At 39.1% G+C, this 24161-nt stretch overlaps 1 protein-coding gene across 1 annotated transcript in view; it reads right to left on the minus strand.

Annotated features, from left to right (window-relative positions):
- Positions 1 to 23804, minus strand: part of LOC116760784 (membrane cofactor protein-like) — a 66066-nt gene extending 42262 nt beyond the window's left edge. Inside the window, exons 1-3 of the mRNA XM_032646181.1 lie at positions 23699 to 23804; positions 4876 to 5061; positions 4447 to 4546 (exon numbers count right to left, since the gene is read on the minus strand). Of these exons, the coding sequence (XP_032502072.1) occupies positions 4447 to 4546; positions 4876 to 5029 (254 nt within the window). The 5' untranslated portion in view covers positions 5030 to 5061; positions 23699 to 23804. The remainder of the gene's footprint in view (positions 1 to 4446; positions 4547 to 4875; positions 5062 to 23698) is intronic.
- Between the last annotated feature and the right edge of the window lie 357 nt (positions 23805 to 24161).

Here is a 24161-nt window from a genome sequence, read left to right on the forward strand (position 1 = left end):
GGCAGCAAGACCTGGCCCCACCCAACAGCCTGTAGGCTCCAGTGCTGGGACATCTCAGGCCAAACAACAAACTGGGAGGGGATACGCCCCTACCCATGAGCAGACAGGCTGCTTAAAGACTTCCTGAGTCCACAGCCACCTCTAAACACACCCCTAGACATGGCCCTGCCCACCAGAGGACCAAAACCCAGCTCCAACAGTTAGGGGGCAGACACCAGAAGCAAGAAATTACAGTCCTGCAACCTGCAAGCCAAGTCTACAAACGCAGGCCAGATACTACCCTGGGACCAGTTGGCCCCTGGCCCTTGGGTGATGCATAGGATGTCTCCTACAGAGGGTCACTTCTCCAAGGCCAAAAAAAAGTAACCAACCTACCACATATTTAAAAATACAAATAGCAATTTAGAGAAAATGAAGCAACAGAGGAATATGTTTCAGATGAAGGAACAAGATAAAACCCCAGAAGAACTAAGTGACATGGAGATAGGCAATCTACCCAAGAAAGAGTTCAGAGTAATGATAGTAAAGATGATCAAAGAACTCGGGCAGAGAATGGATGCACGGAATGAAAAATTAGAAGTTTTTAACAAAGAATTAGAAAATATAAAGAACAACCAAACAGAAATAAAGAATACAATAACTGAAATGAAAAATACACTAGAAGGTATCAATAGTAGAGTAAATGAGATGGAAGAACTGATTAGTGAGGTGGAAGACAGAGTAGTGGAAATCACTGCCACTGAAGAGAGAAAAAAAAAAAAGAAAAGGAATGAGGACAGTTCAAGAGACTTCTGGGACAACATCAAGCATGCTAATATTTGCGTTATCAGGGTCCCAGAATGAGAAGAGAGAGAGAGAAAGGACCTGAGAAAATATTTGAAAAGATAATTGCTGAAAACTTCTCTAACCTGGGGAAGGAAACAGTCACCCAAGTTCAGAAGTGCAGAGTTCCATACAGGATTAACCCACAGAGGAATACACCATGACACAGTGTAATCAAAATTATGAAAATTAAAGATAAAGAGAGAATGTTAAAAGCAACAAGGGAAAAGCAACAAGTAACATACAAGAGAACTCCCATAAGGCTATCAACTGATTTTTCAGCAGAAACTCTGCAGGTCAGAAAGGAGTGGCATGATATACTTAAAGTGATGAAAGACAAAAACCTACAACTAAGAATCCTCTACCCAGCAAGGCTCCCACTCAGATTTCATGGAGAAATCAACAGCTTTACAGACAAGCAAAAGCTAAAATAATTCAATATTACCAAACCAACTTTACAACAAATGATAAAGAACTTCTCTAGGTGGAAAAGCAAAGGCCACAAATAGAAACAAGAAAATTATAAAATGGAAAAGCTCACTGGTAAAGGCAAACTTACAAGAAAGGTAGGAAATCATCCACACACAAAGTTAGTAGGGAGGTTAAAAGATGCAAATAGTAAAAATCATTTGTATCCACAATAAGCAGTTAAGGGCTACACAAAACAATTAGATGTAAAATATAAAATCAAAAACAGTAATTGTCAAAAATCTATAATAGATATACATACAAAAAGAAAAAGGAATCCAAACATAACATTAAAGATAGTCATCACAAGAGTAGAGAATGAAAGAAGGGGAAAGAAAAAGACCTACAAAAACAAAAAACAATTAACAAAATGGCAATAGGAACATACTTATCTATAATTACCTTAAATGTCAATAGACTAAATGCTCCAAGCAAAAGACAGACTGGCTGGATGGTTACAAAAACAAGACTAATATATACACTGCCTACAAGAGACTCACTTCAGATCTGGAGACACATACAGACTGATAGTGAGGAAATGGAAAAAGTATTCCATGCAAATGGAAATCAAAAGAAAGTCAGAGTTGCAATACTTATGTCAGACAAAAATGGACTTTAATAAAGATGGTTATAAGAGACAAAGACACTACATAATGAGCAAAGGATCAGTAGAAGAAGAAGATTATAACAATTGTAATTATATATGCACCCAACATAGGAGCACCTCAATATATAAGGCAAGGGCTAACAGCCATAAAGCAAAAATTGACAGTAACACAATGATAGTAGGGGACCTTAACACTCCACTTACATCAATGGACAGATCATCCAGACAGAAAATCAATAAGGAAACACAGGTAACACCCATCCTTCTGAAACTATTCCAAAAAACTGCAGAGGAAAGAACTCTTCCAAACTTGTTCTCTGAGGCCACCATCACCCTGATACCAAAGACAAAGATATCACACAAAAAAGAAATTTATACGTCAATATGACTGATGAAAATAGATGCAAAAATCCTTAGCAAAATACCAGCAAACCAATTCCAAAAATACGTTAAAAGGATCATACATCATGATCTAGTGGGATTTACCACAGGGAGGCAAGGATTTTTCAATATTCACAAATCAATCAATGTGATTGATCAATGTGATACAGCATATTAACAAATTGAAGGATAAAAACCATGTGATCCTCTCAACAGATGCAGAAAAACTTTTTATAAAATTCAACATCCATTTATGATAAAAACTCTTCAGAAAGTAGGCATAGAGGAAACATAGCTCAACATAATAAAGGCCATATATGACAAACCCACATCATACTCAATGGTGAAAAGCTGAAAGCATTTCCTCTAAGATCTGGAACAGTACAAGGAGGCCCACTCTCACCACTTTTATTCAGCATAGTTTTGGAAGTCCTAGCCACAGGAAGCAGAAAAGAAAAAGAAATAAAGGAATCCAATTTGGAAAAGAAGTAAAACTGTCACTGTTTGCAGATGACATGATGTTATACATAGAAAATCCTAAAGACACTACCAGAAAACTACTAGAGCTCATAAATGAATCTGGTAAAGTTGCTGAATACAAAATTAATATACAGAAATCTGTTGCACTTCTATACACTAACAACAAAAGATGAGAAACAGAAATTAAGGAAACAATCCCATTTACCACTGCATCAAAAAGAATAAAATATCTAGAAATAAACCTACCTAAGGAGGCAAAAGACCTATACTCTGAAAACTATAAGACACTGATGAAAGAAACTGAAGATGACACAAACAGATGGAGAGATATCCCATGTTCTTGGATTGGAAGAATCAACATTGTCAAAATGACTATACTACCCAAGGCAATCTACAGATTCAATACAATGGCATTTTTCACAGAACTAGAACAAAATATTTTTAAATTTGTATGGAAACACAAAAGACTCCTATTAGCCAAAACACTCTTGAGAAAGAAGAACGGAGCAGGAAGAATCATGCTCCCTGACTTCAGACTATACAATAAAGCAACAGTCATCAAAACAGTATGGTACTGGCAGAAAAGCCAGACATATAAATCAATGGAGCATGATAGAAAGCCCATAAATAAACCCATACACTGATGGTCAATTAATCTATGACAAAGGAGGCAAGAATAGACAATGGAGAAAAGACAGTCAATAAGTGGTGCTAAGAAAACTGGACAGCTATATGTAAAAAGAATGAAATTAGAACATTCTTTAACACCATATAGAAACGTATACAAAAATAAACTCAAAATGGATTAAAGACCTAAATATAAGACAGTATATTATAATAAAGAAGAAAACATAGGCAGAACACTCTTTGACATAAATTGCAGCAATATTTTTTTTGGATACATCTCCTAGAGTAATGGAGATAAAAACAAAAATAAAAACGGGGACCTAATTAAACTTAAAAGCTTTTGCACAGCAAAGGAAACCATAAACAAAATGAAAAGAAAACCTACAGACTGGGAGAAAATATTTGTAAATGATGCTACCAAGAAGGGATTAATTTCCAATACATACAGCTCATCCAGCTTAATATCAACAACAACAACATAATCAAAAAATGGGCAAAAGACCTAGGTAGACATTTCTTCAAAGAAGACATACAAATGGCCAACAGGCACATGAAAAGATGCTCAACATAACTAATTATTAGAGAAATGCAAATCAAAACTACAATGAGATATCACCTCACACCAGTCAGAATGGCCATCAGTAAAACGTCTACAAATGATAAGTGCTGGAGAGGGTGTGGAGAAAAAGGAGCCCTCTTACACTGTTGGTGTCATTTCTGTGAGCCCTCCTTCAACTCTGAGAGCTGGCCATTTTTACTAGGGTGCACTGTGTTGTTAAGGATAAAGTCACCATGATTACTACATTTTCAATGCTTCCAATAGGCTTATTACCACATATAATAAGTATATGATTTTGCTTTTCTTCAATTTAAATTCCTTTCTATTAATTACACATCATTTCATTCTCCATAAAAAGCCCAAGAGTTATTTGGCTACAAGTGCAACTTATGACCTAGAAAGAAAAATGAAATCAACTTTAAGGGAATGATTAAGCTGAGAAGCAAAGAAAAATGGAATTCATAACATTTAACTTATTTCCTCTAAGGAGTAACTTACTTACCCCTCATTACAAGAAATGTGAGCTTCTGATTCAAACTCAAAGGTTTTATTTGGGGCATATACTTCACCATGCTTTATTTCTGGATTTGGACATGATTTTCCTAAAAGAAAATTTTCAAATTTGTTTTTTCATACCGATTTCAAAACATTTAAATCAAGATCAAAATTCTACACTGCTCTTTTATATTGATGAAATATTATTTTATTTAATTATTATAAGGGCAAACTTAAAATTCACATTTACTGAGGAACCAATCACCAATAAAGATTCCCTGAAGATTTCTCAAAGCCTGAAAAAATGCATTGCTATCTAAAACCTAGTTTTGCATGAGAAAATCATTATTGTTGCAGTGGAAAATTGACCCTAAAATGTGTAAAAATCTCTACAGAAAGCAAAAAACAACAAACAAAAATGGTTTTGTTTCCTTACTTAAACATGCTTCTTCAATAGGGCTCCATGAGCCATTAGGCTCACAAGTAGATGAGAGGAGATAAGGCCACACATAAAAGTATCCTGTGCGACACTCATAGTTTATTCTGTCCCCAGGATAATAACGGTGTTTAATGACACCCTTGAGCCTCATACTCTCCAATACTGGTGGATCAATACAGGGACCTAGGAATAAAAATAAAAACAGAAAATTAAGGATTTAATCTCTTTCACCAGCCACTTGTGGCCTAGCAGCAAGTAGGCAGTACAGAATAAATGGAAAGGTTCTTAGCAAGATTTTAAGTGATTGTCACATGCTTTTACCCAAGTGATGGTAGTAGCGGAGGGTGTGTCTTGTTTACTTTAAATAACATCCTATTAGCTTTTAATTTGTTGAGGAATAAGCTAAATTTTCATTCAACAGTAAATTAAAGGAGACAAAATCTTTTTGGTATTGACTAAATATATATATATATATATATATATATATATATATATATATCCTTACATACTTTTTTCTAAATTCATTTCAAAGTTCACCTCTCCTCTAAAAAGTCTTCCATAGTATATAGCACTCTGCTCAGATTACTCTTCCATAGTTTGAAACACAAGCATGTGATCACTTGTCACTTCAGGCTCAGTTTCCTCTCAGTAGGCGAAGTCCTAGAGGGCAGGGATCATACGCCTTCTTTTTCTACTACACTCTGTACACACTGGGTACTCAAGACATGCTATGATAAGAGGCGACTATTAAATAAACATTGTGGGTTTCAAAGATCAAAATAGATATGGACTAAGTATTTCAAAGTATGACTTCATTTCATATATTTCATATTTGTGAACTAAATAAGTTTATGAGTGAATAGATAACATTTAAATATCAAAATTTGCCGCTTTGAATAGACTTACATTGAAAAAATTTTGTTTTCTTTATATTACTTTAAATGTAATTTAATTTTTCTTCTCTGATCAATAGAGCATGCACATCCTTAGAAGCTCCCTGAGGTAGCTGTTTGGGCTATTTATCTAGTATACCCCAACAGTAAAGCTACTTTCTTGCTATACTTTTATAAGTTTTTATTCTTTTTATTTTTTGGCGTGGGGAGTCCCTCCGTAGAAGAATGTAATTCCTACTTCAACAATTTCTCTTCCTTTTAATTATCTGTGGGCTCAACAACCTAACAAATCTGTTAGAAAAATTATGTAAAATAATGATATGGAGACGCATCAAGTCCTAAAGTGCTAAAGGAATGCAGAGGCCACATCTATAAGGTTAAGGATCTAAGGAGAAAGAAATAGACCTATTTTGGTCCCTGACGAACCTTTTCTTTATTACTCCCCTGGATCTCTGTCTTACTGCAGATTGAGAGACTGGTCAAGAGAGAACTCTAAAGACGTGAATTACCCTCCTTTCCTATCATATTCTAAACTCTAAACTCCTCTCTTGATACACCGTCCAACATTTCATTTACATCATGTGCTGAAACTGTTTCAACACTTAGCAAATGCTTTCAACATTTCTACTATGCTGATCTTGTTACATGAATGCTCCTCAATTAACTGCCCAAAACAAAACAAAAGCAACAAAAAAAAAAAAGGAAAACAAAACAAAACAAAACCGTTTAGTATTAAAAGCATTGCTAAAAAAGAAAATTAGTTGAGTTGAATTTTATTAATAATATTAAATTTACTCAATACCCTGAGCCAGACATTCTCATTTTAACATAGGAAAAAAAACAAACAAACAGAAAACACAAGCTAGAAATGCTATATAATTTCATACTAGATGCAAATGTATTACATCATTCTAGAATTTCCTGGAACCACCAAGAAAGAAATCAAGTTAATATCATGCCCATAATTAAATTACACAAGTGTTCTTTGTTTATGCACTCAATTTCAGTAACTATCTCAAAAGTATAAAAAAGAAGAGAAAATTCCTAAAATAACTCTCACACATAGTGTTCTGAATGGAAAAAGACATGTCAATTGGACAGTTTAATCCATTCAACTAATGAAGGATTTCTTCCTACCAATACGCATCATGAAATGAGTGCTTTTAACAATGTACAGTTCAGAATGTTGGCTTTGTCAACCAGTTGATCACAAGCTTTATACACTGTAATAATTGAGCCCAATAATCACACATTTTTGTAATCAAATTTCTTCTTTTGCTCAGAACATTGAATTTTTTTCCTATGAGAATTTTCAAAGTAAATGTCCCTAGCTCCAAAAAAATAACATCTTAACTTAGCTTTTTCTAAATAGTTTACAACATTATTATTAGGCTGTAATGCAATACTTTAACAATGGATGCTATTACATAATAAGATAGGCTGCATTCAGAAAACTCCCCAGTGTTCCAGGTGAGTGTCAGGAAAGTGAAATAATGCTCTGCTGTGAATCAAGAAAACTGTTCACTTTCTATACACTTGCAAAAATTGTGCAAGCACTCTCTACCTGCTTGCAAAATTAAAAATAACTCCCTGACATAAGCACACACCCACACCCCTGCCCAGGTGGTTCCCTTCAGAAAATCATGGTCTCTGACCCAAATTGGAACTTCCTGAAATCTAACCACCCCCTCCTTCTCTCACTGTCCACTCAACCTATTTTTAAACTTTCTTTGCTTCTTCACAGGCTCTAACATCTAACCTATCAATTTTATTTCTCAGTTCCCACTCATTTATAAGCCACTTAAATTATTTTCAAGTCATTAAGTAGCCTCCCTCTTGGTAAATTCACCCTAGCACTCTCTCCCTCAGTAATTTTAATTACCCTGTCTACAACATCTGGAGCTATTGTTCATTCTCTCTTTGCTCTCTTGTGCCTGAAAAGCTCTTTTCCTTGGTTTCCAGGTAGCAAACCAGCCTGGTTTTCAGCCTGTCCTCTGGCTGCTCTTCCTTCTCTGTCTGATTGCATAATGTGACGTTCCTCATGGGTTATTCTACGAGCTCTCCTTATTTTCATTCTGCAAATCCCCCCGGGTCAGAATGTATACTCTCATGACATCATTACAACTGATGAGAGCTGCCTCCCAAATCCCTCTCTCCATCCTAGATCTTAGCTGGGGTGCCAAGTCTATATGTTCAACTGCCTCCCCACAGCTCCACTTGGAATGTGTCACACTATCTCAAATAACATAATGAAGCCAGCAAACAAGATACATGGTTTCCACAACTGAAATGCCTGTTCCCTCTCCCTGTTTCCACCTTTACTTCTAATTCAAGCCACTATCATTTCTTATCTGGATTGCTACAAGAGTTTCTGAATAGGTCTCCTTACTGGTCTTGACACCTTTCATTCAGTTCATCTTCACACTGCCACCAGAGTAATACTGATATGATACTAGGACCAAGGCCCTTCCAAGTCAGATATGTTTCAACAGCTCCCTGCTTCCCTCATGATAATGTCTAAGGCTCCTTGACATGGCTACCAGAGCTTTAATATCTGCTCACTCTTGCACAGTCTTCTAAGCCATATTCAATTCCACTAGTAGTGCCCATTAAATTACTCAACTTACTGTAGTGCTCTAGACCTCCATGCATCATATTACTTCAGCTTTGACCAGAGACCCTGCCATTCCTCCCACCCACTCATCCTTCAGTTTCATCTTAGATGCCACTCCTTCCTGGAGGCTCCTAACATCTCTCACCCAAAAAATTCAGTTAAGTGTCCTCATGAGCCCCAATTTACTTCTTTCATAGCACTTTTCATACTGTAATTGTTCATTGTTTGTACTCCCTAGGAGACTGTAACCTTCTTGAGGACCATGTCTCATTCATCACTGCATTTCTAGTTCCTAGTGCCAAAGCTGAATGAGTACTGTTATCAGTTTTATACATCCTTGGGTCAAAATTCAAATTCTTTACTGTTCAGCCAAACTGCTCCAGAAATATCTTCAAGTCATCACTTTTTTCACTGCTGTTTCTGTTCCTATTTTCCATTTCTTTCATTCATTTATTTACAGACATTTCACTTTATGAGAATTTTTAATTTCTTTCATGCCAAAATAGTTATTTTAATATTTTATTATAAACCCATTTTATCTTACTTCTATGACTAAAAATAGTATTTTAACATTATTAAAAGTGAACTCCAAAGACTGTGGGTTATATTTTTTCCTAAAGATTAGCAATGAACAATTCTAGAACTTGTTTCTTAAAACCGTGGTGATATTAATCATTTTAGAAATAGCAAATTAAACCTGTGCCAATCATTATTTTAGTGTTTTTAACTAACTTATCCTTCACAATCTTCCTATGAGTTGTGTACTATTTCCCATTCTTTAAGATGAACAATCTGAACCATGGTAAGGTGAAGTAATTTGCCCATGAATATATTCCCTGTAGGTAGCAGACACAGGGTCAAGCCAGGAAACCCGGTTCCACTACCCACATTGCTTTCCATCACTGTCTGTCATCTAGAACCCTCGTATGGTTATGACAACAACGTTTGTCTGCAATTTAGTCCTTAAGCAATGGTCTTCTACAGAGCCTGGGGAGATTAAAGCAAGCTTAGTTTAGATTTGCATTGTGCTAGGGCAAACGAAAGGCCTCAAGGTGCCCAAAAAGAACAGGTAATAACACCACAGTCTGATTTTTATGATAGTAATTTTTCATTCCTAACTATCCTGTTCTTCCATAATAATTCACTCTGTGATCTACACCGCTGCCTTCCTCTTGCCTCCTTTGCCCTACTGCTGCCACACTGGGTAGCTAGGCAGTCCATGACTGCCCCGAGCCATGTCACATCTCTGAGCCTTTGCTCACACTGTTATCTCTGCTCTGAACACCTTTCTTCCTGCTCAGGAGAACTCCTTCAACTCTTGTCTTCCTTGACTTAATTCACTCAACATCTCCTCTAGGAAGTAGTCTCTGCTTCCCTGGGGAGGCACTGACCAGTTCCCTTCTCTTGTGTAAGCAGCTTTTTGTAGGAAAGAGCTTTTTGCAGGAGGTCCCTTTTGTCTTGTCACTTTAGCAAAGCTATACTTTAATTAACTTCTGGCCCAAGCACACCTTTCACATCTTTTGATCACACAATACTTTGCCTAACCTGTTGGTTCTCTTCTTAGATCAAATAGAAAGGAAGCATAATTAACAGATGATCAGATCTTTTCCCCGGCTTTCCCTTCAGTAACCTCGAGAGCAAATTGTGTGACACACATAACATCTAAAGAAATATCACAAGGAGTCAACAAGTCTGCAGGCAATGGGAGATGTCAATAAATATGACTCCCTATCTCAATGATTAACTGAGATTACTTCCCCTTTTTCCCTTAAAAAACTTTCATGGCCAAGCAGAATCTTCAGAGTTAGCTCTGGGACAGGAGTCTGCCTTCTCCCCAGATGCCAGCCTTCTGATTAAACCTTTCCATTCCTACCAGTACTTGTCTCTCAAGTATTGACTTTCTGAGCAGCGAGCAGCCAGACCTGAGTTCGGGAGTACTTGGACTCTCCTCTGCATGGATCTCTTAGCTCACCATCACATGTCTTCATGTTTAACACATTATATTGTGGATTCCATTCAGCCGTGTGGCCACAACACCTCACACAGTACATGCCTCATAGTCGCTATTCAAAACACTTTGGTTCTCAAAGTTACACGGCTGTCAAACAGAAACCAATGGTAAAGAATACAGTATAATGAATCTAATATTGAAAATAATCATCTTAAAACTTTATGCACTGGAGAAAGATTTGACCACCTAATTTCTTTTGTTCTCTATCTCCCAGTATTATTGTAACCTAGCAATTGACCAATAAGGACTGTTCTCCCTACACTGTAATATACAGAGTAAGAAACTAAGAAACTACTGTGTAAGCACTTATTGACCTTGGCTTCTTTCAAAAGAAAAGACCTAAAATAGGCAGAAGAGACCACCCATAAAAGGAAATTGTAGGTTTTGTCCAACAAAGCAGGCTCATTCTGAAGGAATGAGACTGGTCCCTTCTGTGACCTACCATTTGGCAACTACCTCTGAGATGGCAAGACTCCCAAGGCACAACACTGTTCGATTACAAAACCTTCTCCTCATGAGTTGCTTCAGCGCATGTTTATTATATCCACATACTTTCCCTGCCCAACATAGTGAGTTCTCATTTGTACCTTACCTAAGTTTCTTACCTATCCTGATTTTACCTTTCAACCTTAAACCTAACCTTGTTTTTCCTCCTCTTCATTTCTAGCTGTTATCTTCCCTGATACATCCTATTCATTTTACTTATCTATTTTCCTCTATTTTGAATAGTTTTCATCATCTCCTTCAACTTCTAGCTTTAAGCCTATTCTAAACATTATTATTCTTTAAAAAAGTCCTTTTGATTTTTTGTTAGCACTGCTGTTCCATCACCCACAACTCTCTTGCAGAGAAATAAACTTTCAAAATGATCCGTAACAAGCAAGACTGGAGTACTGAGAACCCTGAGGAGTCTACAGTCAGGAGAAGATAGATCCTTTCTGACCCCCAGCTGTCCCTGCCTTAGCTTTTTAGGCACCACAGAAAGTCCATCCTAAGCATGGCTCTTTAGAGAACCTTTCTCCTGGAAGCAAGAGAAGTTGTTCCTGGGCTCTAAGCCTCAGCCGAATGTTACCTTTAATTTTCTGGTACTTGAGAGTTATACAATAATGTTGACACTGAGGCAACCACAAGTGTGACAAGACAGCCAAGATCTCTGCGTTCTAGTGAGGAGAGAACAGAAAACATAGTTTGGGAGGGTGACTACCAGCTGGGGGGAATTGAACTGAAGTGCGTGTGTCCACCGGAAACAGTGCATCAGAGAAGGTCCCTCTGAGGGGATAACATCACAACTGACTTTGAAGAATAAGAAGGAGCCAATTACGCATGAGGCAGGAGAATGTTCCAAGGCCAAGGGAACAGCATGTACAGAAGGCAAAGGGCAGAGTTTGGCCTGTTTGATGAGCAGAAATGTCTTCCCTTCCACCAGTCATTTGTTAAATGCTGTCAGAGAATCATGCTCCTTTCCTCCTGGGTACTTCTTTTGGGTTATAACATATTCATTAACATTATGTTTTGGCTACTGTCTACCACTCCCAATAAATTGTAGCAAGTATTTTATTTCCTAACATGTGCCTGGCACTGGGGACCCAAGACCAGCACAGGACCTGGCATATAGAAGGCAAGTATTTATTGAATGAATGCTGCTAAGAAAAAATGCAGCATACAAACTGTATATGTAATAGATCCTAAAAATAACTTGGACATGGAAACACACGTGTATATAAAGACAGAAGGAAATATACCAAAGTATTAAAAATGGTTGTCCTTTGATTGTGTATGTTTTATACAATAAGCATGCCTTTTTTTGGGCATATATTTAAAGTATTTATTCGATTCAATGAAACACGGAAAAGAAAAAAAAAAGTGAATGGGCCTCATCTCTAGTTTATGAAGCTGTATGGGAAAACCAGATGAACGTCATTTATAGTTCATTTTCAGGATACTCATTTTTCACTAGGTTTGGCTACCAATGTTTTTTAGGTTGCTTCGGTAAGCCCCATACAAAGCAGCTTCCTTGTCCCACACTGGGCACCACTGGGCTGGCGACTTCCACAAAGCATACACCAGGGTACAGTCCCCCAGGCTCCCCAGCGGGGCACAAACACCCCACACACAAGGCATCACCGGCCTAGAGAACATAAGGCAACCCCTCCCCCAGGGCACAGCACCAGCCTAGCAGCATCCCCAGACACAGGGGCACTCAAGAGCAAGCCGTCCCCACCAGCGCCGGGTCCCTGCTCCTGTTCCGACTTGGCTCAGCCCTGGAAACACCCTACAGACTTTTGCTAGGGACCCAGCCTGGTCCGGGGTAAACCCCGGCCGAGCCCACCACCCCTCACCGCTCAGTGCCCACCACCAAGCAAGCCTTCTCCTCGGCCACTACGTGGTCTCCACCCCGGTGGGTCCCCGCACAGCAAGACCCAGGACATTCCGGCCACGCCTTCAACCCTAACTCCGCACGACCCCGGGTGGATCCAGCTTCGCGCCTCCGCCCGGAGCCAAGCAAAGCTCCCCCGGCCCTCGGTTCTGACCTGCCTGCTCCCCGACCCACTCCAATTCGCCGCCAGGGCGCACATTCTCTCCAGGCTCCTACCGGAGAATATAGGCAACGGGAGCACTAAAGACAGCAAAAGAATCCCGCCGCAGCACCAAGGAAAAGGGGGACTCTCTGGGCGGCCGGGAGGTGCCTGGCGAGGCGCGCAAGACGCCGTCATTTTTGGGAAAATCAGCGGGAAACCCGAGACCAAGCCAGGAGAAATCTTTCAGATAGAGTTCAGTTACCAGACGCAATAATCCCCGGATTCACAGTGTCATGTGCGGTCACGCAGGTGGGCGTGGCCTAGAACGCTGCAAGAGCGAAGGAGAGTGCCTTGCGGGGCCAATGGGCGGGCTGCAAGGCTGGGCCTCGGCGCCCGGGGCGGCCCTTAAGCCTGGAGAGGCGGGGCGAGGCCCTTGCGCCAGGCTAACCCTCCCGGTGGGCTGGGAGCTTTGCGCCTCCTTCTTGGACTCGGACTGTCTCTGACTCCTCTGTCTGCAGACCTGAAGGAGAGCCGCGGCGGCTTGCGGGAAATGGCTGGCTCACCGCCTCTACGTAAACAGACTGTTACCAACCTACTCAAGAACGGTGGAAAGGAATCAAGGACCGGTGCGGTCATCACTGTCCCTTTTCCGGAAAGCTGGACTAAAGAATCAAGCGCATCGACCCGAAAGTAGAAACCTAGAGCCCAGCCAGTGGGTCACTGTGCGGCAGACACCCCTCAGGACTCCAGTTTGGACCTGGGGCACTCCAAACTGTCCGGACACCTGGACCCTTGCTCAATCTTTAGCATTAGTCAGGCATAATTCGGGATAATAGTTGAGGTTTCCGTGGTTGAGCCTGAAGCCTCTCATGGCCTGATGTCAAAATCACGAAAGGTTTGGTCATTGCTCTCCCAAATGCTAAAGTCAATTAGCCTTCCCTGTGTTCCCAGGAAAGGCCCCCGGGGAAGGTAAATTGTTAACACCGGGCCATTAGCATAATGGGTTCCAACGCTACCGGGCTTTTGTCCTTGAGTCACTAAATGTTTTATTGAAGATGAAATATGCATGAAAAAGGCAAGGACGGGGTGGGGGGCATTAAGTGCCAAATTTCTTGGAAGCAGTAAATGTCATTAGAGTTGGGAGGGGTAGGAATTGGTCAGCTGAAGTGGATAAGGGGGAGAACTTTTCTGTTGAAACGATCTTGCGAGCAATGCTGGAAAATTATCAATGAGCAAGATTTATTTGTAGAATTGTAAGTAAACCTGTATGACTAGTAAAAGAAATATAAAAGTAACCCGACTGGTATTAAAGAGCAAACAAAAGAAGTTGACATTTTCTTATTAGTTGGCAAAGAATAAGAAGGTCAAGCAACGTAAGTAAACGTATTTGGGGAAACAGTACCCTCAAATTTTAGTATTTAACGTAACTTTTCTGTATGTCAAAAGTTTTAAAATGGACATGACTTTTAAACCACCAGTTCCATTTAGAGTTTATCCCAAAAAAATCATCAGAGCTGTGAGCAAAGCTGTATAGTTTTCAAAAAAAAAATTAAATCCATGTGTCTAGCAAAAATATTAAGGATTTTATAGTAGGTAGTTTATTGTTTAAAAAAAAATCAATGTGAGAAACTATGATAAATTCCTGAGTGGAAAAAGCAGACTCCTAATCAGTGTGTACCTTTTTTCATTCCTTTTATTAAAACAAAAGTAGTATATTGGTACACACAGGAAGAGATTAGTTGGAAATATACCAAAATTAACCAATAGTTGATAGGATTATGGATATTTAATTTTCTTTGTGCTTTTCAGCTCTCTATACTGACACTATGTTACCTTTGGAATCAGGTAAAGAAAAATAATTATTTACATCCAACCTATATTGCAATTGCTATTTCATTCATAGAATGGTGGGGATAGAACCTGTTATCACACAGAGTTAAGGTATGAGAGGATGGTGAGGAAATGGAAATTCTCCGTATAAACTTCAAATGCATCATCTGGAATTACAAAACTTTATATTTTTTAATTTTTAAAAATTTTTATTGGACTGTTGGACTGTTAGTTTCTGCTGTACAGCAAAGTGATCAGTTATACATATACATGTATCCACTCTTTTTTAGATTCTTTTCCCATATAGGTCATTACAGAGTATTGGTTAGAGTTCCCTGTGCTATACAGTAGGTCCTTATTAGTTAACTATTTTATGTATAGTAATATGTATATGTCAATCCCAACCTGCCAATTTATCCCTTTCACCCTTCTCCCCCGTAACCATGTTTGTTTTTTACATCTGTGACTCTATTTCTGTTTTGTAAATAAGTTCATTTGTATCATTTTTTAGATTCCAGATGTAAGCAATATCATATGATATTTGTCTTTCTCTGACTTACTTCACTCAGTATGACAATCTCTAGGTTCATCCATGTTGCTGCAAATGGCATTATTTCATTATTTTTTATGGCTGAATAATATTCCATTGTACCACATCTTCTTTATCCGTTCCTCTGTCAATGGACATTTAGGCTGCTTCCAACAAAACTTTATATATTTTTAAACAATTTTATATGTGAGACGTACTAAAGCTATTCTGGGATGAACAAACCATGTAATTTCCTCTTCCTCCCAGACCAATACAATTTTTTGAATTCTTGGCAGAGCATATAAACAAAAAATGTGGATGTGATATATGAAATATACACCTTAGTACTGGGAGTTATAAAATCCATAATTTTATAATTAAGGGGACAGTGAAAGGAAATGCAATGAGGGGGAATTATCATTTCTGTTAATACTTTCAGTTATGAAGGAGTGATATAACAGAAATATTATGTGGCTAACTGTTGGCATTAACTTATGAAAACAGAAATTATTTCTTCTGCAACTATTTGTACATAATATTGTATGTCAATAAGCTGGAAAAAAACTTTCCCGTTTATTTTTGGGCTTGAAAGTAAGGTTTTTTTTGTTTTGTTTTATTCTCATGAGAAAATTTAAAAGGTAGGGAAAGAAGTAGGCTAGTTTTTGCTAGATTAGATTCAAGGATTGGGGCTTTACTGGAACTTTGTTTCAGTGAAATTTCTGTACCTGGGGCTCATCAAATCATCCCAAATACAACTGAAGAGTTTCACATAGATTTCTTTAACTTATTTTGATTTGACCCAACTGAGGCTCCATTTGAAAGGTTCTAAGTCTTGTTCTCTATTTTTCTGGACAAGTTCCACGAGGCAGGGATAGTTTTCTTGCTGTATCTCCAGTGCTGAGACAGTTCTAGACCTACACTAGGTGCATAGAAAATACCCATTAAATACTGAATGAAATAAATGGGCGTTGCTGTCAAGTGCATTTAACATGTTTCTGCCAGTCCTCCCCCAGTGTGTATTTACCAAATGCTGGGAAGGTCCTGAGAGATTTTGATTTTAGTAATTTTAGCCACTAGGAACAAAGCAGGATTTGTCTCTGAAAGGATTTGTCTACAACTGTCTGCAGAGAAAACTTTCCTAAATCAGGCATGGCAAGCTGACCTATGAAGTGGATCTACTGTCTAACCCTTAGTCTTGAGATCATTTTAGTGACTGAGTTCAAAGGGAGAGTATGGACTGTGAACTTCCTAAGGTGCTGAGAGGAATAGAACTCAAGAGTCGAGGCTTTGAGTGAAGTAGGGGCTTAAACACTAGTGGTTCCTCCAACTCCCCCTAAAGATTTTGTCAAGCTGCCAGTGATAAAATGAGGAGAGAATGGAAAATATGATTGTTTGTAGACCAGATTTTGAGCTATGTAGTAGCTCTCCTGTAAGCTTTAGGAATGGCGGTAAGGTGGAGGGAAGCGTCTGTGGATGTCATTAATCCTAGGGGAACTTCATTAAATAAAACAATGTTAGAAGATCCTTTGCCTCCTAAATTGGTATATTTACATTTTGCTTTTCAGAGGTGAGGGTAGCAGCATGAAGGGGGCCTGTGAATGCTCTCAGAAGAGGCTTTCACTTGTCATGGTGCTTTACAGGTTAGGTGTTTGTGAAAACCTGAGAGAATGGCTAAACAGAGGATAGTTAAGCCACCTTTTTGAGGCTGGTCCTGGGAGCTCTGCCACCTCTACTCGCACCTGGTAGGCACCTGCCAGCAAATTGACCTTCTTACTTGGCTGTTACCTCAAGAGCATTACTGTGGTGCCAAACCCAACACAGGGATTCTGAACCCAGTCAAGTACAGAAAGGAGGGCATTTCTCATAAGGATCACATATTCATTTTGTTTCCTCTTGGCTTTTGAAATCTTTTTTTTTTTTTTTTTTTTTTGTGGTATGCGGGCCTCTCACTGTTGTGGCCTCTCCCGTTGCGGAGCACAGGCTCCGGATGCGTAGGCTCGGCAGCCATGGCTCACGGGCCCAGCCGCTCCGCGGCATGTGGGATCTTCCCGGACCAGGGCACGAACCCGTGTCCCCTGCATCGGCAGGCGGACTCTCAACCACTGCGCCACCAGGGAAGCCCCTGGCTTTTGAAATCTTTACACAGTAAATATATTACAAACCATATTCCACAAGTCGATTTGCAAAGATAAAATCTCATTCCTTTCTTATTATAATGCTGAGACAAATTACATTTAAACATCATGTACTTTAACTTACATCTCACATTTAACTGTACAAAAAGGCAAGTGAAACAAAACAATATTAGAATGTTAGTACTAGGAATAGCTTTGGAGATCAATTAGCCCAGCCCCTGCTTTTCAGATGAAATATATAAGGTCAGAAGTGAACAGAAGTGCTCAGTAATACAAGTTAAGCAGTATAGTATTTTACCCACAATTAGTAATGTGAAGAAAAAAAATGTTGCCTGCTATTCCAGTTCTGCAAGGATTAAGCCATTAGCTACTGCAGTTGCTCATGGACAGTGCACCCCGAGGGGAATTCAAGATGGAGAAAAACAGGAAGTACGTTGTGCTTTGGATTATATAGGCCCCTAGATAGTTAAGATGCATATCTAAGGAAAAATATCTTTCATACTTAGAAAAGCAATAAAACCATTAACTTGAGATGTCTGTTCTTTGGGATCAGCAGTAATCTTTTGATGTTCAACTACATGTCTGCTTTTTTTTTCCAGCAAAAAATTCATGTATATCCTGACTGCTGCCTTACCTCCTCAGAGCCATTCCTCAGAGCTGAGAGACTGTTTCCTGGGCTGTAGTCCTCAGAAAGGTCACAGAATAAAACTTAACTCACAACTTTTACCTTGTGAGTTTTTCTTTCAGTGGACAGTATATACATTATTACATAGTATATATATATTTAATATATACATAATTTAAACACATATTTCCCATAGATAACTGATGTTTAGAGAAACACACAGATTTCTTGCAGTTAGAAAGTCACACACATCAAATATTTTTTAATCACATTGTTCACTGACATACTCCATTCTGGGGGGGAAAAAAGAAATGAGAATTTTTTTCTTGTGGTGGGAAATTTTGATTCTAAGAATGGTTGATTCCCAAGCAATTGATTTCTAGTTCTCCTTTAAAATTTACTTCCTCAGAAACCCAAGAAATAATAGAGATTGCTAAAATTTTAGGTAAGCAAAACATTGAGCAACTTTTCATATTTTCAGGGGCTACTTGTCTTTCTTTTTTGTTTTGTTGACATAGGTGTGTGTCCTTTGCCTGTATTTTGTGAGATGAGCAGTGGTTGTCTTTGAATTTTTAAGTCTCAAGACATTTACCCTTTGCCTGTGATATAAGTTGCAATGTCTTCTTTCATTTTTCTTTGCTTATACTGTTTTATTTTTCTATCTTGTATGATTTTAAATTGAAAGTCACATTGATGTCCAGTTCACTCTTTATCAAGGTAAATGTGGAAGAATATACTTTAAAACCCAGAATTACACAGAAATTAGCAGTAGTCTTATACAAATCTATTGTTAAATATCCAGAAAGAGTTGATATTTTTTAGAGATCATTAGAGTGGCTGATAATATTATACCAAATAAAGTTTTGATCTATAAGGATGTGGATGCATTAAAGATTCCAGGGCTACTTATTTAGAAGGTGTCAGTACATGTTTATTGTAGGGGAATAAAATGTGCCACCTGGAAATGTGTCTCATTGGCATGAGGATTATTAGGCTGATTATTATTTTTTTTAAGTAAAGTTATTTATTTATTTTTGGCTGCATTGGATCTTCGTTGCTGCGTGCGGGCTTTCTCTAGTTACTGCGAGTGGGGGCTACTCTTCGTTGCGGTGCACGGGCTTCTCTTGTTGCGGAGCATGGGCTCTAAGCGCATCGGCTTCAGTAGCTGTGGCATGCAGGCTCAGTAGCTGTGGCTCGCGGACTCTAGAGCACAGGCTCAGTAGTTGTGGTGCATGGGCTTAGTTGCTCTACGGCATGTGGGATCTTCCCGGACCAGGGCTCGAATCCATGTCCCCTGCGTTGGCAGGCAGATTCTTAACCACTGCACTACCAGGGAAGCCCTAGGCTGATTATTTTTAAGAAACAGAAAGCTCAGGAAATTTTTTCTTGTTACCACCCTCTTAGCTGCTTAAAAAAAATTTAGATAAAGTGATTGTTCCAGGAATAGGACTATAACCAGAGATATGTGCAAACAATATGGGCTAAAGTGGTGGAGCGGTGTGTGTGGGGGAACTTGGCACGGCCTAGAGATCAGAGCCTACTCTGAGTCTCACTGTCTCTGCCTGGCCCAGCAAGCATTTTTCAAACATTTGTTTTTCCACCTCCATGTAAATTACCTTCCTCCCCTTTAAAGTCCCAAACCACTACCCCCAACATCCTCCTTAGTCTTTAGCTGAAAATGGTATTTAAGGGGAGTGCTCTGACCATTTTGGGAGTTACTGTTTTCCTGGGTTTCTCCCACATAAAAATGTTATTAAAATTGGTTTGATTTTCTCCTGTTAATCTGTCTGATGTCAATTTAATTCTTAGACCAGCTATAAGAATTTCTAGAGGGAAATTTTTCCTCCCTGACATTATTAGCTTGATAAATTATTAAAAGTCATGCTTTCTTAGTTAATTTAGTGTTTTCTGAATTGATACAAAAGTAAGCTAGTTACTTTTATGATAAAAATTATTTTTATTTAAATTTTAGTATTTTAAAATTAATAACATAGGTCAAAGCGCTTTTGAAATAGAGCTTAAGAAATATCCAAAGCTTAATTTTTTTTCCAGCTATTTCTCTTGAATAGTATTGACCCATCTCCCCTATAATCATTTAATACCTTTTTAAAAAAATTTATTTATTTATTTGGCTGTGCTGGGTCTTTAGTTGCAGCACGCAGGATCTTCATTGTCTCTTCGTTGCAGCGTGCGGGATCTTTGGTTGTGGCATGCAGGCTCTTCGTTGTGGCATGCGGGATCTAATTCCCTGACCAGGGATCCAGCCTGGGCCCCCTGCATTGGGAGCATGGAGTCTTAACTGCTGGACCACAGGGAAGTACCAATGCCTTTTTTTTTTTTTTTTTGCGGTATGTGGGCCTCTCACTGTTGTGGCCTCTCCCGTTGCGGAGCACAAGCTCCAGACGCGCAGGTTCAGTGGCCATGGCTCACAGGCCCAGCCGCTCCGCGGCATGTGGGATCTTCCCAGACCGGGGCATGGACCCGTGTCCCCTGCATCGGCAGGTGGACTCTCAACCACTGCGCCACCAGGGAAGCCCCCAATGCCTTTTTTTTTTTTTTTTTCCAATGCCTTTTTAATAAACAGAAATTAATTTATTTTTCTTTGAGAAAGTGAAAACTGATATACCATACATTTTTCTCCAAAATGTCTAAAATGAGTGGATTCTATTCAATAAAAAAGAAAGTATTTAAGAAAGAAAAACGTGTATAAAGAAACATATATAAAGATTAGCAGAACATGAATTAAAATATTAACAATGGTTACCACTGGGTAGTATAATTAATGTGACTTTTCTTCATATCTTCTCCCTGCATTTTCCAAATTTGCCCTAATGTGCCCATTCTTATTATAAACATTTGGAAAAAAAATGACCAACTTACAAGCAGAAATCCTAGGCAACACTTTTTTCCTTTAAATAGTTAGACTACTTATAAATCCTAAGTGTAGTTTTCCCCTGACTAGGTAATGTGTGTTTTCAGCACAAGAGAGGAGAGCGAAGGGGTGACCGTAATCCAAGCTAAGAAGAGGGTGCTTCAGTAGGTACTGGGAGAGTTTCAGCATCTTCAAGTGCACATGTTTGCATCTCTGTGAAGTCACTTCAAAGATTTTATGAGTCTCAGATCTTATTCTGTTGAAATGAATTGGCTCTTTTCCAATCAACATTTTAATTCGAGGTGTTCTTTAGCTTTATAGTACTTTGTCAAGGAAGGACACTGAAATAACAAAATATTTTTATTTAGATGACAGCATGGTCGACAACTGGACTACCCAGAATTTATATGCTAATAATCATGATGCTAGCATTGCACATAAATTACACGTTTTAAAAGAAGTGTTTACTTGGACTTCCCTGGTGGCACAGTGGTTACGAATCCACCTGCCAATGCAAGGGACACAGGTTCGAGCCCTGGTCTGGGAAGATCCCACATGCCATGGAGCAACTAAGCCCATGCGTCACAACTACTGAGCCTGTGCTCTAGAGCACATGAACTACAACTACTGATCCTACACACCTAGAGCTCATGCTCCACAACAAGAGAAGCCACCACAATGAGAAGCCTGTGCACGGCAACAAAGAGTAGCCCCTGCTCACCACAACTAGAGAAAAGCCCACATGCAGCAACGAAGACCCAACACAGCCATAAATAAATAAATAAATAAATAAATAAAAGAAGTGTTTACTGTCTTCTGTTGTGGCTGCTATGTTGGGCACAAAAAAGTATAACATTGCCAACTACCAATTGGCACTTGCCATCTACCTCTACAAGGATCAAATCATGAGCTGCTGCAGCTGCTGACTTTTGACATCCCCTGAAAGGAGTTCAGGGTGGAGATCAGGAATGAGGCACTCTGTGCTTTGGAAAAAACGGGCAGAACAGGCCTTCAGATAGTTAGATATTTTCAGGAGAAGATTTTATGAGATTTTATTTTTATTCTTGCATCTCCTCCTATCTAGGTAAGTACTGAAAGTTTTCATGGTGATGTCTGCTCCTTGTAACTAGCAGTAACCTTCACAAGACTAGCAGCAACCTTCTGCAAAAATGTAGGCTTGACTGCATATACCCCCCCACCCCGCAAATCACATATATACTGACCTTCCGCCCTGCTCTTCGTAGCGATTTCTCAGAGATATCTGAATGCTGTCTCCTGGGTTAGTCCTCATTTTGCCCCAAATAAAACTTAACTCACAACTCTCACGTTGTGCATTCTTTTCAGTCGACATCATAAATCGATAAGAGACTAACAATAACTTGACCTTTCCTCATTGCTTCTTTTGTCAAAGGAAGAGTTCTCAGAATTGAGCAAGTGGGCTTCCCTGGTGGTGCAGTGGTTAAGAATCTGCCTGCCAATGCAGGGGACACAAGTTTGAGCCCTGGTCTGGGAAGATCCCACATGCCGTGGAGCAACTAAGCCTGTGCGCCACAACTACTGAGCCTGCGCTCTAGAGCCTGTGGGCCACAACTACTGAGCCCATGTGCCACAACTACTGAAACCCATGTGCCTAGAGCCTGTGCTCTGCAACAACAGAAGCCACCACAATGAGAAGACTGTGCACTGCAGCAAAGAGTAGCCCCTGCTCGCTGCAACTAGAGAAAGCCCCGCACACAGCAACGAAGACCCAACACAGCCAAAAATAAAAAAAATTTAAAAAAAGAATTGAGCAACTAAATAAAAAGAGCCTCATTCTGGAACACACACAGGTCCCTCATAACACATAAAATGATTCCTTGAGTCTCTTTTCTGATTGATGGTTTTGTTAGAGGAAATAAACAGGAGCTTGAGGTTTGGAGGAGGGTCAGCTTCAGATAGCATGTCCTCCTCCCCTACTCGCAGTAAGGTCGAAAGAAGTTACTGTATAGTTCAAGACATCCAAATGCTCCCTTGGCCATGCTGAAGCCTCTCCTGTTTCTCAAGGCCAGGAACACTGTTCTTGTACTAATGGACACCCCTGATGAGGCTCATCAGCTCACCTGTCACTCGCAGTTATTACTGCCACTGGATCCCTCAGCATTGTTCTCCTTCCACCTCACAAGACTTCCCAACATCATGTGTTACCTGCATCACTGAATATTCTCATGTCCTTTAACATGGTGCTGTGACACTGGAGATGGCTATATTGCCCTCTCTGCCCCTGCACCTGGTCTGGGTGCACAGGTCTTAATTTTTTTACAGACTCTAACTCACTCCTTGTCAACCATATGTTGCCACAAATGATTAACCTTATTCCTGTGAAATACTGTGGCCAAAATTCCAATTTTAAAAGGGAAATTTGAGACTATTTCATTAAGGAATTCCTACCTGTTTTTAAAAAGGCGATCAACGGTCAATGTGCACAGATTGAGATGCACCTTGAGCAAATGCTTGGGTTCCAAAAGAAAAAGAAAAGCTTACTATTCTCAAAGGTTCATAGCATAAATGCACAAAAATGTAGGAAAGCTTTGAAAAGAAACGGCCTGTGCAGAGCACTGACAGTCATCACCCCAAAATCACTGGAAACAACAATCCAAGAAAAAAACCACAAAGGCGTTTCCAGCTCCTGAAGTACATTCCATCTCCTTTGGTATCAGTGATCCAATTAGTGCCATAGCATATTCAAATCCTACTTTCATTTTCAACATTTGAGTTGTTGAAAATGTTTTGAGTTCAGTTTATGTATTAGGTACCTGATATTTTCCTGATTTGTTTGCAGAGTATGAGGATGGACACCACTGCCTTCTTTGGGATGCAGATGGATAACTGCTTCTTTCAAGTTTTCATCTGTATTGTTGCTAATTGACAATGGAGAAAAATAGGAAAAATATTTTAAATATATAACTTTCAGTGTTGAAAGAAGTTAGTAGCTTTCATTTTGAAATTTAGGCCATACTTTACTTCAAGTTTCTCAAATCTTTGAAGATATCTAAAAAGAAAAACCAAATCCCACATTTCAAGTCTAAGTAAAAACTTGCATTAGGAAATAATAATAAAACCATCCTATACATTGTGTCAGAAGATTCTAACTTGCTTAGAGACAAGTGTCCATACTTAAAATAACATTTCACTATTTCCAATGTAATTTTGATTAGTAAATATTGTTCGCCACAATACTGTGACATTTAGTTAGGCTTCACAATGTGAATGGCTTTG

The sequence above is a fragment of the Phocoena sinus genome, chromosome 1, assembly GCF_008692025.1.
Source record: "Phocoena sinus isolate mPhoSin1 chromosome 1, mPhoSin1.pri, whole genome shotgun sequence".
Taxonomy (NCBI): domain Eukaryota; kingdom Metazoa; phylum Chordata; class Mammalia; order Artiodactyla; family Phocoenidae; genus Phocoena; species Phocoena sinus.